General features: G+C 48.3%; 1 protein-coding gene across 15 annotated transcripts in view; it reads left to right on the top strand.

Moving 5' to 3' along the window:
* DST (dystonin) overlaps nt 1-16,078 on the top strand; it is a 1,436,897-nt gene that overhangs the window by 733,951 nt on the left and 686,868 nt on the right. For all 15 annotated transcript variants that reach the window (XM_085610880.1, XM_085610881.1, XM_085610884.1 and 12 more), the window contains 2 exons: nt 1,108-1,191; nt 1,291-1,398. In XM_085610880.1, coding sequence (XP_085467006.1) covers nt 1,108-1,191; nt 1,291-1,398 — 192 coding nt within the window. The remainder of the gene's footprint in view (nt 1-1,107; nt 1,192-1,290; nt 1,399-16,078) is intronic.

Raw genomic sequence — 16,078 nt, 5'->3', positions numbered from 1 at the left:
TTCTCATACATCAGGTCCTGATTTGATCTAAAAGAAACTATTTTACGGATGTTGCATGAAACATAAACACACATTTCTCTACTAAATGTAATAGACACGCATATCACCCACAATGAAAATAAAGTAAAGGAAATAATATTTAAAACTATTTAAGAATCATTCAAGGCCATCATGGCAAAACTCTGCAGAACAGAGCTGGATCTATCTTGGGGCCCCCAGAAAGGCTGTGGCCCTTGGCCAGAGCCCACTTTGCCCATGCCTTAAACCTTCTCTAGGCATGGTACTTTGACACAGACGTTTCTAGAGTGTTCTGCACCGAAACCTCACAGTCCGCCCGCTCTGTTTAGAGTGCGGGAGCTGCCATGTTCCCGCCAGCAGAAGTCTTTGACTGATGGCCAGACTGACTGTGTACCGTTAGTCAAAGTACCTTAGACCGCAGCTGTTCTGCATACTTTCTTTCCTGTTTGAGACTACCAAGGAAGGTAAAAATGGACCTCAGACATTGATAGAAAACACACAGCTTGTCATGTATATTTGTTTTTCAAAAATTAACTCGCACTTCGGGAACTTTAATGAGCAGTAATATTAAATATTATAGCCACGGAGCAAACGTTCAGTCCCTTCAGCATAGCCATTACCATGGTGGCTGCTGCCATTCTGGCAGAGATTGCTAAATATTGTGGGGCAGCAAATACCTTCACCAGAGTCAGCCAAACTGAACATAAGGCCAAAGTTTTAATATTCAAGCAGAAAAGGGTGAGGAGACAAAGGTACAGGAAGGGTTACGGGTTAACAGGAGGAATGAGGGTTGCAAAGGAGACCTTCTCACGAAAGCAGAACTAAAGTGAAGGGAGGTATAAACTAAGTTTGAAAAGAAGTGAGGGTGGGAGCTGAAGGGTTGTCCTAAAAAAGTACAATGCAGAAGGAGTCAGGTGTTGAAGGAGGGAGAGAGAAGGGACGAACTGTGTGAAAGTTAGTGAAAAAAGGGAAGATGAGTTCGAATGGCACCCCTCCCCGTACAGCAATTTAAAGGGTGAAATGTCACACATGTTAAAGGCATTTTAAAATAAAGACATTTTATGAATTGTAGTTACCTTATTTTTGCAGAGTCTGGTTTCCGAGATTGAAATGAAACAACACAAACTCGATGAGTGCCAGAAGTATTCTGAACAGTACTCTGCTTCAGTCAAGGTAAGGCAGACATTTTTGTTTTGCTGTATGTTGCTTTGCAAAGTTAATGACTCCAACCAAATTCTGATTGTCTTAACCACCGTTTTACACTCTCAACAGGACTATGAATTGCAGTTAATGACATACAGGGCCATGGTTGATTCTCACCAGAAATCACCTGTGAAACGACGCAGGATGCAGAGTTCTTCAGATGTGATTATACAAGAGGTAGGAGAATTTATGTGATAGGAAGTGTGATTATCATAAATGGCAGTTAGTGAAGCTGGATTTACAAGCTGTAGACTAGAACAATTATCTTTTTTTGTCAAAAACTATTTATTGAAGTTTTTCTGAGCATCACATGAATACAATTCCACCGTAATCAGGTCAAATGCTATAGAAATCTTACATGTAAACACAGCTTGTGAACGAGGGTTTGCCCCAATAATCATCTATGCTTCTACACCCCAGTTTGTTCCTACAGCATGCAGTAGTGGATCGTTTGGGTATCAGCCCAGTTGCGGGGGTACTCAGCAAAGGCGTGGATGCATATTGTCCATAATGTGCTCTTTCGTGAAAAAAAAAAGAAAAGAGAACTGGTAAATAGAAGAGAAAAGGGAAAAAAAAGAAGAAAAAACAGTGTGAACAAGGTATCAAGGTGCAAGTGGCACGGAGTGAAACGCCGTGGGGGGTGAGCGGTGGGCCGAGCCCAGGTGCCACTCATGGTGGGAGGAGGCCCTCCCTGGGGGACTCCTTATGTAGTCAGATATGAAAGAGGTGGAGGGCCCTCAGTCTGGAGCTACATGCAAACAAGGGAAGACCCTCCGAAAGATAGGACACTAATGGGGACCATATGTAGTCAAAGCCTTTCCTGGTGTCCTCCATAATGTCTGTCAGTTGTTCGAGCGCCAGCGCTCGCCACAACCTCGCATGCCACTGTGTGACGGATGGGGCCTCAGGCTTTTTCCAAGCTGCTGCGGCATCCATCTTAGCTGCCCCCAGGCATAACCACATAATGGTCCGGTCACTGTTTGTTTGTCTCTTCGGGGGAGGATCTCTTATACCCAAGAGGGTGTGTTCAATGGTTTCCGGAATGGGATACCCCTGAATCAGTTTTATTTGAGACAAAATTTCTTTCTAAAATGGTTTGATGAAAGTTCAGTCCCACCAGTGGTGTCTAAAATCTCCTAACAAGCCGCAACCCCTCCAGCATCTATTAGAGGTAGTAGGAAATATTTTATGTAATTTTTGCGGGTACATGTACCAATCATACATTGTTTTGTAATGAGCTTCCCGGAGGTGCAATGAGCGGTTATGTTTTGTTATATCTTTATAAAGGCCGATCCACTGCTTCTCATCTACTGGTTTGGACAGGGTGGCTTCCCAGAAAGCTCTGTGTTTCAGGCTCTCTCGAGGGCCCAACGATCAGATGAGGGCATACAGAAAAGAGATATTGCCTTTGGTGGAAGGTCGTGACTGTGCAAACTTTTCTATTGGGAGCAGGTCCCTGGTAGCGGCCAGCCGTTCCAGTGGTTGCTGCACCCAGTGTTTCAGTTGCGTGTAGTGGAAGCCTTCATTTGCTTCTAATTGGAACTCTTTGGCACATTCTGCGAATGTCATCAGTTCCCCCTTCTTATATAGGTGAGAGATCATTAGACAGCCCCCCTGTTTCCACTGTGTAAAGGGGCCCTTTTGCATGGCCAGAGGGAAGTCCGGAATAAAATGTATGGGGGTGAAGGTAGATAGGGATAGCGATTTTAGTAAGCAGATCCCAGACTCTCAAGGTAGTAGACGTCGGGGTGCTGATGTAGGCATTTGGTGGTCTGTGTCTTTTTTTAACCACAAAAGATCCCAAATAGTCCTCCCCGTTATCTGGCGAGCCATATGCAGTCAGTGTTTCTCCGACTCTCTAAGAGACCATTCCGTGATGACTCAGAGTTGGGCTGCTTGGTAGTAACACCTAAAGTCCGGGAGGGCCAAGCCCCCTTCTGATCTGGGCCTCGTCAAAATCCGGTGGGAGTGTCAGGCCCTTTGGTCTTGCCAAATGAACTTGGTAACTGCCTTTTTGAGATCAACATAAAATTCCCTGTCTACAGAAATCGGGAGACCTTGAAATAGATATCCAGGGAGGATATTCATTTTTACTGCATTTATTCTGCCAATCCAGGAGGTGTAGGCCGCTCTCCAGCCTTTGAGGTCTTCCTTTATCTGCCGCAGTAGCGGCGGTTTGTTGGCCTTGTATAGGCCTGATAGTTTGTGAGTGAGCTGGACCCCTAGGTAAGTGAGATTTTTGTTAGTACAACAGAAGGGCGTGCCCTTTATGCGCTCCCATTCAACCGTAGGGAGAGTCAAGTTTAAGAGGAATGATTTAGAGCTGTTCACCTGAAATCCCGCCACTTTCTCAACGCTCTCGAGCTCCAGTAGTAGTGCCTGAAGCGTGGTCTGAGGATCAGTTATGGGTAGGAGCACGTCATCGGCAAATAGAGAAATCTTGTGAGTGTCGGGGCCGAAGGGGACCCCTTTGATGTCCTGGTGGGCCGTTATCCTCTCCGCCAGGGGCTCAATGCTGAGCGCAAACAGCAAGGGGGACAGCGGGCAACCCTGTCTCGTTCCCCTCGTAAGCGTGAAAGCCGCAGATATCGCTCCATTCACCAGAACTCTAGACATGGGAGATTGGTAATTGGCCAGCACCATGTTGATAAACTCCTCACAAAACCAGAATTGATGCATGGTTCTAACTAAGAAGGCCCAATCAACACGGTCAACGGCCTTCTCCGCGTCTAGGGAGAGGAGGACCGCAGGGATGCCCTTCCTCTGAAATTTCTCAATAATATGCGCCATTCTACAGAGGTTGTCATGGGTTTGACGCCCCTTAACAAACCCGATTGGTCGGGGTCTATCAGCGCCGGGAGGAGATCATCAAGGCGTGTAACCAAAATTTTGGAGTAGAGTTTAGCATCTAGGTTCAAAAGTGCAATTGGTCTGTAAGAGGTGCACAATGTTGGGTCTTTGCCCACTTTAGGAATGACTAATCAGGGCCTCTCCCATGGTATCTGTGACTTTACGCGCCTTCGCTATCTCATTAAATAGGGTCACGAGGTGAGGAGTCAGTTCTGGCGCAAATGTGCAATAGAAGTGGGCATTTATCCCATCCGGGTGTGGTGCTTTCTGCAATTTCAGAGCATCTATGGCCTTTTGGACCTCCTCCTTGCTGAACGGTTTACTCAATTCCTCGTTGGTGTGAGCTGAAACCTGGGGCAGGGTGAGGGACTGCAAGTAGTGCTCCTGGGCTTGGCTGTCTACTGAGTCTGCAGAGTATAGAGCTTCATAGAAGTGGCCAAAGGCATTTGCTTTGTCCTCTTCCGTGGAGTGGGAGACATCCGTGTCATCCACTATCTGTTTAATGTATGTTTTTTCTTGTTTTGCCCGGAGTTGGCGCGCTAGGAGAGACCCTATCATGTTGCCGTTTTCGTACCCTCTGGCCTGCAGCCTCAACAGTGTACACTCAGCCCTGTTAATATATATGGCTTTCAACTTTCCCTTTAGGGCAGTGACTTTACGGAGCAATTGGGCGGATGGGGACCCTTGATGTTTCTTTTACGCCCCTTGTAGTTCTGTTTCCAACTGAAGCCTCTCCTCTTTTTGTTGGTTTCTGAGGGCCGTGACCAATTCTATGCATTTGCCCCGAATCACTGCCTTGAAGGCATCCCTATCTGTGAGCACCTCCTATCTTTTGGGATGTTATTCCTGTGGCCGATGGGATTCCGTGCTCCAAGCCATGGTCATGGTTTCAGTGGAAGCCATGGCTATTCTTTCACAGGCCATTCAGAATGGCTGTGATATGGCTAAGTTTTCAATCTTCTGTGGCTGAACACAACAGATTCTTTGGGCAGCACCTTTGGTACCAGCATAGCCCTCCATTGACGTACTTGGATGCAGTCAACAGGGTTCTCCAGGAATGTCCAATCTAGCCTTATGGACATGTCCTACAATGATTCCAGATTTTTTGGGGTTAAGGTGGAATCGGTGGTAGAGTACTTTAAGCAGAGTAGGCCTACAGCCTGCTCTCTTGGATGTTGGCAACCTCAGCGACATTTCTGCCCCGTGGACAGGGATTTCAGCCTCATTACCAACTATCACCAGCTCTGCAATCACCCAAATCCTTTTGAGGCCAAGAGCGGCTAACTCATAAGTCATGTTGACAAGAGGGGGGACATGCAAGCTGATTCACCGCTCATTCGGCTGCCACACCCCCTAGGCTTCTTGCATGGGCCCTTACCAGTGCCCAGCCACCCTATTGCCAGCAGGGTTCAGCACTTCCTGCCAGGGTGGTAGGCTGTCACCTCAGACAAGTGGGTGTTACAGTTCGTTCAGCGGGGTTACACTCTCCCATTCTTATACACCCCACAGCTCTTGCTGCCATCTAAGGAACGGCTGATCGAGGACCATTCCTCCCTTTTGCGTCAGGAACTGCAGGCTCTTTTGGCCTTAGGAGCCATAGAGAAGGTGCTGGCGCCAGAAGTAGGTTGTGGTTTGTTATCCCCTCTTGTGTCTAGTGTCCAAAAAGGATGGAGGCCTCCCCCTTATTTTAGAGTTTCACCCTCTCACTGCTTTCCTGAGGAAGGACAAGCTCAAGATACTCACATTGCCTTAGGTCTTGTCTGCCCTCAACCCTGGAAACTGGATAGTAGTTGTGGAACTGCAAGACGCCTATTTCCACATTCCCATCCTGCAGGCCCACAGGCATTAACTGCGGTTCATGGTGGACCACAAGCATTTTCAGTTTGCTGTAATCCTGTTCGACCTTACCAGTGCCCCTTGGGAGTTCATGAAGGTCATGACAGTGGTGGCAGCCCATCTGAAGAGGGTCAGAGGTCCTAGTTTTTTCCTGCTTCAATCACTAGCTGTAAAAGACTGCCTTGTCCCAGGCTGTTGTCACCCACCTCCACTCGGCACATTGATTCACTGTCAATGTGCCAAAGTCACACCAGACCCTTTCTCAGACTCCTCCTTTCATCTGAGCCACTCTGGACACGGTTGGGTTTCATGCCTTTCCTCTGGAAAAGAGAGCACAGGACATTAAGGCTATGATCCCAATTTTTCAGGCTCAGTCCTGGATCTCTGTGAGGTCAACTCTGAGGCTGCTGGGACTGATGACCTAGCATGCTTGACCATCCTGCTGGTCAAGCTTCCCAAGTGACATTTGGAGGCTCTGTAGTGGGATCTGAAGTCCCAGTGACAATAACATCATGGAGACCTCTCCGTCATTGTCTGAATTTTGGAGGGGACTGCTAAAAACCTACAGTGGTGGCTACAGAACCGCTAGTGGGTAAGTGGTAGACTGATGCCCCCCCCCCCCCCCAGCTGACGGTAGTGACCGATGCATCACTTCTGGTCTCCGACAGATGCTTAGTTCCGCATCTGTTTGCTGGAGCTCAGAGCCATCTGCATGACATTGTAATCCTTCCTCCAATCAATTTGAGTTTGACTGGTTCAGGTGGTCACATAAAACACCACCGCCATGTGGTACTGCAACAAGCAGGGCGGGATGGGGTTGTGGACTCTGTTCCAGGAGGCCCTTCGTCTCTGGACGTGGCTGAAGTTACAGGGGATTTTCCTGGTAGTACAGTGCCTAGCAGGATCTTTGAACGCCAGGGCAGATGAGCTCAGTCGTCGATGCCTAGCGGATCATGAATGGCGGTTGCACTCGGAGGTTCCACAAGGTCTCTTTCTAGAATGGGAAAAACCTTGGCTTGATCTGTTCGGCACTGCTGACAACGTGCAGTGTCAGGACTTCTATGTATTGGAGTGTCTAAGGCAGCTCTTGCTAGATGACTCATTTTCCATAGAGTGGATGTCCTGTACTCCTTTCTGCTGGTACCACTCCTAACCCGAGTTCAAACGAAGATCAGGACGGACCGAGCCCAAGTTATCCTGGTGGCCCCGGATTGGGCACTGAGAGCATGGTATCTCAAACGTCTGAGCTTGAGCATCTGTCCTCCAATCAGGATGCCCATTCAGGAGGTTCTTCTGTCACTGCAGCAGGACAGGGTACTAAACCTGCCCACCCTTCACCTCCTTGAGTGGAGATAATGCGGTGGCACCTTTGACCTTCCTCCCGAAGTTGTGGATACTTTCTTGGCAGCCAGAAGTCCCTCTACTAAATCTATGTATCCCTGCCAATGGGACAATCTGTGGCTTGGTGGGTGACCAGGCAGATCGACCCACTTCATGCCAAGCTGTACGTGGTTTTGTTATTCCTGTTACAAGAAAGGCCTTGCTCTGGGCACTGTTAAAGGTTACTCATTGGCTATTTTGTTCTTTCTGAAGTTGGTGGACTAGCCTCACTTGTTTAAATCAGTAGTGGTTATGCCGTTCCTTAAGGGGCTTCAACATTTGTTTCCCTCTTCATCTTTCATAATGCTATAGTGGGATTTGAATTGAGTGTTGACCTTCCTCGTGTTCTCCATTTGAGCCCATGCATAGCTGTCCTCTCAGATTCCTCAGCTTGAAAACAGTCTTTTTGGTGGCCATAACATTGGCCCAGAGGGTGAGTAAGCTTCAGGCTCTTTCTGTGAACCTGCCATACTCTATTCGGACAAGTTAGTTCCTCAAACTTGTGCCTCTTTTTTTGTTTAAGGTAGTGTTTATTTTCACATCAGGCAATCTATCACCCTTCTAATATTCTTCGCTCCACCTTACGTTCTGTAAAGAAGAGGAACAATTTAATTACGTGGCTCCAAGAGAGCTCTTTTTTTAAAATTAATTGTACCCAACAGCACCGTGTGGACGATCAGCTGTTTATCGGGTTCCTGGCAACAAAGAGAAGAAAGGTGATGCAGAAAAGAACCATTTCCCACGGGTTTGTGCTCTGCATAATTATCTGCTATGGACTGGTGAAGGAGCAGAAAGCTTGCAGGCTCATTCAAGCAGAGCCAAGGCTGCTATCCCTGTATTGGCATGTGGGGTGCCTGTTCTGTACATCTGTCAGGCTGCTATTTGGGCGTCTGTACATTTACAAAACACTAGTGCATGGACAGCCAGGTCTGGTGCAACAGGCATTTTGCCTTTTCAGTCTTGCTGGACTTTTTGGATTGAGCTAGTTCACAAACCCACCTCTTATTAGGTACTGCTCTGGTGTCTATTCTAGAGTGAGGTTAGAAGTCTCAGAAGAACAAGTTATTTACCTTTGGTTATGCCTTTTGGTAGAGACTTTAATCACAGATTTCTCACCTCTCCTCCCATCCTCCCTGTTCTGTGAACTGGGTTATTTTTCCTTAAAACAATCCCAATCAAGGAATCTTCCCACTAGTCACAACCAATTTGATTTTGGTTCCACGTCTACAGGCGCGGAAGAATCAAGAAAGCAACTGATATCGGCGCACATGCGTTGCACCTATATGGGCCTACATACATCACATCTAGTGTGGAGCTACGGGCGCCACTTCACTGCATGCAGAGATACTGCTTTGAAGTTTTCCAGGTATACTCTGGTGCCTGGGGAAATATTTTAAGGTGAGGAATCTGCAGTTAGATAGAGTCTCTACCACAAAAAGGCATTACTGAAGGTAAGTAACTTGTTAAACTTAAAAAAGAGAGCATATGTAATGGGGGATAAAGTTTGCACATGATTGGCTACGCTGCTATGAGAAAGACAAGAAAAGGACTATGTGAAAGGACTACTCACCTCCTCAGGTAGTAAACTTACTGATGATACAGCGAAACTTAAAGAGTTATGCTGCTTCTATTCCGACCTGTACTCCAGGGAGGCATGTTCCGTACCCCAATAATTGGCATATGTTAGTGGCAAACAGCTCTCCCTTATTGCTGGGTTGCAGTGGGAGACTTTGAAGTGCCTCATACTGCAGGGCAAGGTGAAAGTGGCAATAAAAACATTGAAAACTTAGCAAAGTCATGGGACTTGACGGGGTCATGGCCCAAGTTTATAAGTAGTCTCGAGTAAACTAATACTTAAATTAACTGCTTTATTTAACTACTGTGCAGAATTGGGATACATAACCCCTACAATGGGAGAAGCAATAATTTCAGTCCTCCATAAACCAGGCAAAGACACTAGAAAGTGTACCTCCTTCCACCCTATTGTGCTGTTGATTATTGACAGCAAAACTGTATTCAATAATTTTGGCCACTCAACTAAACAAGATCTTGCCCTCACTGGACCAGCCAGAGCAGACCAATACTTTTCCCCTGGAACTATGTTTAAAATCCAAACTTTTGCTATGCTGATGCCTAATTATCAACATAAGGACAACAGATATAACCTCGATGTCAAAGAATAACCAATTATGCTCCAACCACAATATTTAGAATCTCATAAATATTTAATAAAATACTAGTGACAGTTGTTGATATAGTTTATCATCCACTGGACGACCACCACTCAAGGGAAACACCTTTGTATTTGTTTGGCTGAAACCTATCCCCTGTGCCTTTATAAAAGGGGTTACTCTCTAAATTGTTAATGCCTTTGACCGAGAGCATTGGTCGTTCCTGCTCCTAGTTTTTCAGTGTATGGAACATGGACATGGGCCTGACCATGATTGTTTTCAGCTATGTGGGCCCATGCGGCCAAGGTCACACTTAATGGCCTAACCTCCCAGGACTTTAGGTTGCACAGAGGCACCAGGCAGGTGTGCCTTTTTCCTCACTTCTGTTGCCCTTTTTGTAGAGCCTCAAAGGTGTTGCATCTTGTAGTCTGAAAGGATGGTAGGCATTAAATTTGGCCCCGAAATATAAACTTTCCCTCTACACAGATGACTTATTGCTCACCTTTGGGGCCCTCGTGATAGCGGGGCTTTGAGTCAGTCTGCATCTATAACATTAATTATGATAAATCAGAGGCCCTCAATTTAACATTGCCCACCAATGAAGTAGCCTCTGCACACAGGGATTTCCCTTTCTCCATGTCAAGAAATCTAATAACTTCTTAGGTGTGACGATCACCAGGACTCTGGTGGAACTATTCTATGTGAATTATTCCCAATACTCGCTGAAATTCATCGAGACTTGGATTCTTGGGGCAACTTGATAATATCACGGCTGGGTATGGATTAATGCTTTTAAAATGAATGTACTCCCGAGTTTATTGAACACGTTTCAGGCCTTCCTGTTTTGGGTTGATGGGGGATATATCAAGGAGTTACAGCAACAACTGATACGATTATCTGGTTAAGGAATGCACCTACAGTGTCTCAGAGACTTTTAATGCAAAGCAGTCAGGCTGTCCATACCTTGTATTAAGCAGCATCCTAATTGAGGGTTGTGGTGGAATGGACCTTGGCGATCACAGAAGTAACTGGTGGCATATATACCACTCCATTGTCTGTAGGCCTCTGTTGGACAAGAAACATAGGCCACCAAAAGTCTACCTAAGTTGCTAGAACACTGCAGGTATGGGACATCTACGTAGAAGATCATGGCCTGGGTCCTCTCACTCTGTATGCCAATTCATTACCACACAGACTTTAATCCTTGCATCAGAGGCAACAGTTTTCAGGGATGGGGAGACGGGGCGCAGGATGCTGTTGTATGTGCTTGATGCATCCATACCTAAGAGGTTTTTGCAATGTAAGATAAACTTTGGGTTTTCCGAGATAGCCCAATTACAATATGCACAACTTAGACATTGGGTGACCAACCCAACAATTCTGCTGGGTGCAACGCAGAACAAGACTTCACTGGAATCCCTGTTCCCAAGCCAATAAGCGCTAGAGGCCCTATATCTATCCCATACTGGGCATTGCTCACTCAGAAGCCCCCCCCCCCAGTTATGGCCTCTCAACAAGGAGTGGCAAACAAGTGTCATAAAAGCAGCGGTAGTTGTTGGGCTGCGACATTCATTCCTCCTCCAGGTCTGTTTTGGGAAGGGAGATCCATTATAAAAACTGGCATGGCTGGCACTACACTCCGCATTGCTAGCACCAAATGTTCCCCAATATTAATCCCAACTGTTGGAAGGACAGCAGTAGTAGAGGTGACAGAATACATATTTGGTTGTCACTAGTCTGTCTTTTTTGGGAGCTGGTGGCAGCCGTACTAAAAAAGATTTGGGATTATCTCATACCCTTTATTCCTGAGGTCATGCTGTTCAGCTTGAGACCCTCCAAACTTGAAATGATGTCAAAAATTGACTGGCTCATGGACTCTCACCCATCTGTGGCACAACTGGAGGCTTTGAGTTTGTTCTTCGTCCTCCTGTGGACTCCTGCTGCCGGCTTGCCTTTGCCTGTGTCTCCCTCTCGCCGCCGCGTTTGACACCCTCGCGGCCGCGGTCAGGAGGGGGACTACATTACCCAGACACACCTGCTCTTAGCGGACGTTCCCGCCCACTATCCGCGCCTGGAGGCGCTACATAATCCAGCTCACCCTCGGTGGAGCGGGGGACTCTCACCTATCTGTGCCTTATCTGGAGGCTTGCGAGTTTGTTCTTCGTCCTCCTGTGGACTCCTGTTGCCGGCTTGCCTTTGCCTGTGTCTCCCTCCCGCTGCCGCGTTTGACAACCTCTCGGCCGCGGTCAGGAGGGGGACTACATTACCCAGACACACCTGCTCTTAGCGGAAGTTCCCGCCCACTATCCGTGCCTGGAGGCGCTACATAATCCAGCTCACCCTTGGTGGAGCGGGGGACTCTCACCTATCTGTGGCACAACTGGAGGCTTGCGAGTTTGTTCTTTGTCCTCCTGTGGACTCCTGTTGCCGGCTTGCCTTTGCCTGTGTCTCCCTCCTGCCACCGCGTTTGACACCCTCGCGGCCGCGGTCAGGAGGGGGACTACATTACCCAGGCACACCTGCTCTCAGCGGAAGTTCCCGCCCACTATCCGCGCCTGGAGGCGCTACATAATCCAGCTCACCCTCGGTGGAGCGGGAGACTCTCACCTATCTGTGGCACAACTGGAGGCTTGCGAGTTTGTTCTTCGTCCTCCTGTGGACTCCTGTTGCCGGCTTCCCTTTGCCTGTGTCTCCCTCCCGCCACCGCGTTTGACACCCTCGCGGCCGCGGTCAGGAGGGGGACTACATTACCCAGGCACACCTGCTCTTAGCGGAAGTTCCCGCCCACTATCCGCGCCTGGAGGCGCTACATAATCCAGCTCACCCTCGGTGGAGCGGGGGACTCTCACCTATCTGTGGCACAACTGGAGGCTTGCGAGTTTGTTCTTCGTCCTTCTGTGGACTCCTGTTGCCGGCTTCCCTTTGCCTGTGTCTCCCTCCCGCCGCCGCGTTTGACACCCTCGCGGCCGCGGTCAGGAGGGGGACTACATTACCCAGACACACCTGCTCTTAGCGGAAGTTCCCGCCCACTATCCGCGCCTGGAGGCGCTACATAATCCAGCTCACCCTCGGTGGAGCGGGGTACTCTCACCTATCTGTGGCACAACTGGAGGCTTGCGAGTTTGTTCTTCGTCCTCCTGTGGACTCCTGTTGCCGGCTTCCCTTTGCCTGTGTCTCCCTCCCGCCACCGCGTTTGACACCCTCGCGGCCGCGGTCAGGAGGGGGACTACATTACCCAGACACACCTGCTCTTAGCGGAAGTTCCCGCCCACTATCCGCGCCTGGAGGCGCTACATAATCCAGCTCACCCTTGGTGGAGACGGGGACTCTCACCTATCTGTGGCACAACTGGAGGCTTGCGAGTTTGTTCTTCGTCCTCCTGTGGACTCCTGTTGCCGGCTTCCCTTTGCCTGTGTCTCTCTCCCGCCGCCGCGTTTGACACCCTCGCGGCCGCGGTCAGGAGGGGGACTACATTACCCAGACACACCTGCTCTTAGCGGAAGTTCCCGCCCACTATCCGCGCCTGGAGGCGCTACATAATCCAGCTCACCCTCCGCGTCGCGGGACAGCGCGCGGGCGGCGCCGGGCTGAGCCCGGGCAGAGGGCGGGCCGTCTGTGGCCGTCAGGGGCCAAAGGAGGCCGGGCCGGGCTATGTCCTGTTCATTTTTCCGCCCAGTATCCACTCATTTTTGAGGTATTGAAACATTGACTGTCATTTGCTCGTTGCTACTGTAATAATTAGAGGCCCTACGTTGGATGCTGTTACTCAGAAGACTTATTGTCAAACTGTACTCCTCTTTGACCCGGCATTGTGAACATTGCCCAGGTAGTTTATGTGAAAACGCCGGCGATTGAGTATAGACGGCTCTACTGTTTCATAGTTAGCGTAATAGACCTGTATCAGATTAAAATTACAAACAATAAAATAGAGGGATTTGAAAAGGAATGGTTAAAAACAAGATCGCCAAGTCGAGGGTGGAGGGAGGGGTTAAAGGGACTCTTGATGCCTTCATTACAAGAGCTGAATCGCTCTTAGTACATGAGATCTAACTGGCCGAGCATAGACTTTTCTTGGACTCCCAATTGGCAAAGAAACGATCCTCTTTGGGTAATATAGCCTCCTGCCTAACGCCTGGTAGACGGGCAGACTCAATTGAATCCCCTTCGGTCCATCACACTCAGGCAGACACTTCTGACACACCACTAACTATTGATCTCAGCCCGCAGGGGGATATTACGAGTGCAGGCTTGATAGGGTCACCTAATGGCAACCAAAACGCTGCACTGAGCTCACATGGCATAAAGGACATTCAGCCAACTACACAACAAAGAGCAGTGCAGGCGGATGTCCCAAGGGAGGGGTCTAGCAACCACCTAGTAGCAGGAGGAACTAATTCCACACGGAGTTTGGGTGGAGAGGTAATTACACGCTCCAAAAAACAACAAGTCTCAGCGGGGCTTCTAGTGACAGGTGTCCCACAATGCTCTATTCGTGCCAGTAAGCCCAGTCGGAAGGGGACGGCCAAGCCCACTAAAGGCATTGGTAAGAACACTGATAACATGGCCTGTCCTAAATGCTGCCACGAAAAAGGGCCGTATGGGACGCAAGAAATTATATCAGCATTAGAAAATAAAATGGAACAACTCCTCCATCAACTGCTAGGGCCAGTAATGGCAAAAATCTCTAATATGGAAGGGATTATAAACAGCTTTGTGGCCAAAAACAGGGTACAACCCACTAAAGATCCACCCCAGGAGAGAGAGGAGGGCACTAAAGTGACTGACCGTAGAAACAAGGTAATAAATAACACTGAGAAAGAACAAACCGAGCACAGAAAGACACCCCCGAAAACAGACAACCTGAGTGATAGGGATCCGACTAGGGAGCTCCCGGACAACCCAGGCACCCGATACGAGACCAGAGATACCGATTTGGCACATAGGGAGCGCAAGAGATCCTCTGGGACACGTCGTATGGACTGTATCCAGGGCACCCCAGGACTTCAGACATTAGACCTACCCCCGGCCTCCTGTCCTTACTCAGTGGTGCTGGTAGGAGTACCTGGAGTAAATAAGGGAAGTGAGGAATCGGCCAGTACTTTGATTAATAAGGCCGCGCACTGGATTAACAACAATATACCAGTAAAGAGATTCCAGCATGATCACATTCTCATGGCCAGGAGGGTAGCCTGGATCGGGGGCGGAGAGAAGAAATTTCCAGGCGATTGTATTATTGTAAATTTTAGACACCCGGAGCTAGTAAAAGAACTTCTAGACAATCGCCATGGGGAGAGTGAGAGAGGGTCATGCATAAGGATGCTCCCACTGTATTACTTTTACAGGGACAGTGCCCTTGACTCCGGGCAGACTTCCCAATGGCCAAGAACAGTTAAGAAAAGCAGATTTGACAATATGCGCTGGGCCCCAAACAGATTTGCAACCCTCTCTAATTTTTCGGCTCTGGATGAACAAGATTGACTGGGGAGCCTGAAGAGCATGGAGGGTGAGAGACCACGAGACATCCAAGGGAACCTTGGAGCTGTAACTAAAATAGGAAATAATGCCCAGGATCTAAATGCCGGTACATCTAAAGGGCTGGCGAGGGCGGTGGAAGACATACCCCTAAATGTAACCTACCCAGAGATAAATCCTTTACAAAGAAGGACCAGGGGAGAAATTAGTGGTCGGGATCAAACAACCTCGGAGCTGAGGTTGTTATCTTGGAATATCGCGGGACTTGCATCCAAAGTCACCAATTACGAATGGCAAGTCTTTATTAAAGAGTACAAAGTCATTTGCCTGCAGGAAACCTGGGAAACGGATTGTAGTGGGTTGTTCCTGGAGGGATATAAACTGTACTTTGTCCCTGCCCGCAAATCGCCTATGGGGCGAGCCAAGGGTGGCCTTATTATGTATGCGGCATTGACGCTGCAAGGAAGTTGGCAAGACCTGGGGTGGGATTCTGACTGTCTCCAGGGTTTAAGATACATTGCAAAGGGCCTCAAGGTGATTTTTATACATTTTTATAATGTAGGACAATCGATGTCAAATTTGGCGGAGCTAGACGAAAGACTAACTGGGTTAAACGATAGGGGGGACTCAAGTACCCAGCTAATTTTGATGGGGGATTTTAACACCCACCCGTGCCCCTACTTGAAATGGGAAGGAGGTATATGGGACACCTGCCCCTCTATAAAGGGATGGCACACAGAGCACTCCAGAGAGGGCATGGCATTAGGCACAATCTTGGGCAAATTGGCCTTAACACACACGATGGATCTGGTCAAGGATGGATCACCAGACAAAATGACCCCCTCGTTTAAGGGACGGGGATGTGATTCCATCATCGACTATATCTTTGTCTCTCATGCCTTAATTGGTAGGGTTAGTCATTTCTCGATAGTCCCTAGTGCATTTAGCGATCATAATCCTTTAGAATTAACAATAGGAATTTTAGACCCGCGCACTAAAGTAGATAAAAGGATCACTGGGGGTCAATATAAGGCAATGGATCAGGGCAGGAGAATTAAATGGAGTAAGATCGATGGGCTAGCATTACACAGACCGCTCCTTGCAGATAATGATAGTCACACTTGGAAATGCTTGGACAGCACCATAGA

This window comes from Triturus cristatus, chromosome 6 (genome assembly GCF_964204655.1).
Source record: "Triturus cristatus chromosome 6, aTriCri1.1, whole genome shotgun sequence".
Lineage (NCBI taxonomy): Eukaryota > Metazoa > Chordata > Amphibia > Caudata > Salamandridae > Triturus > Triturus cristatus.
This window is presented reverse-complemented; position numbering and strand designations above follow the sequence as displayed.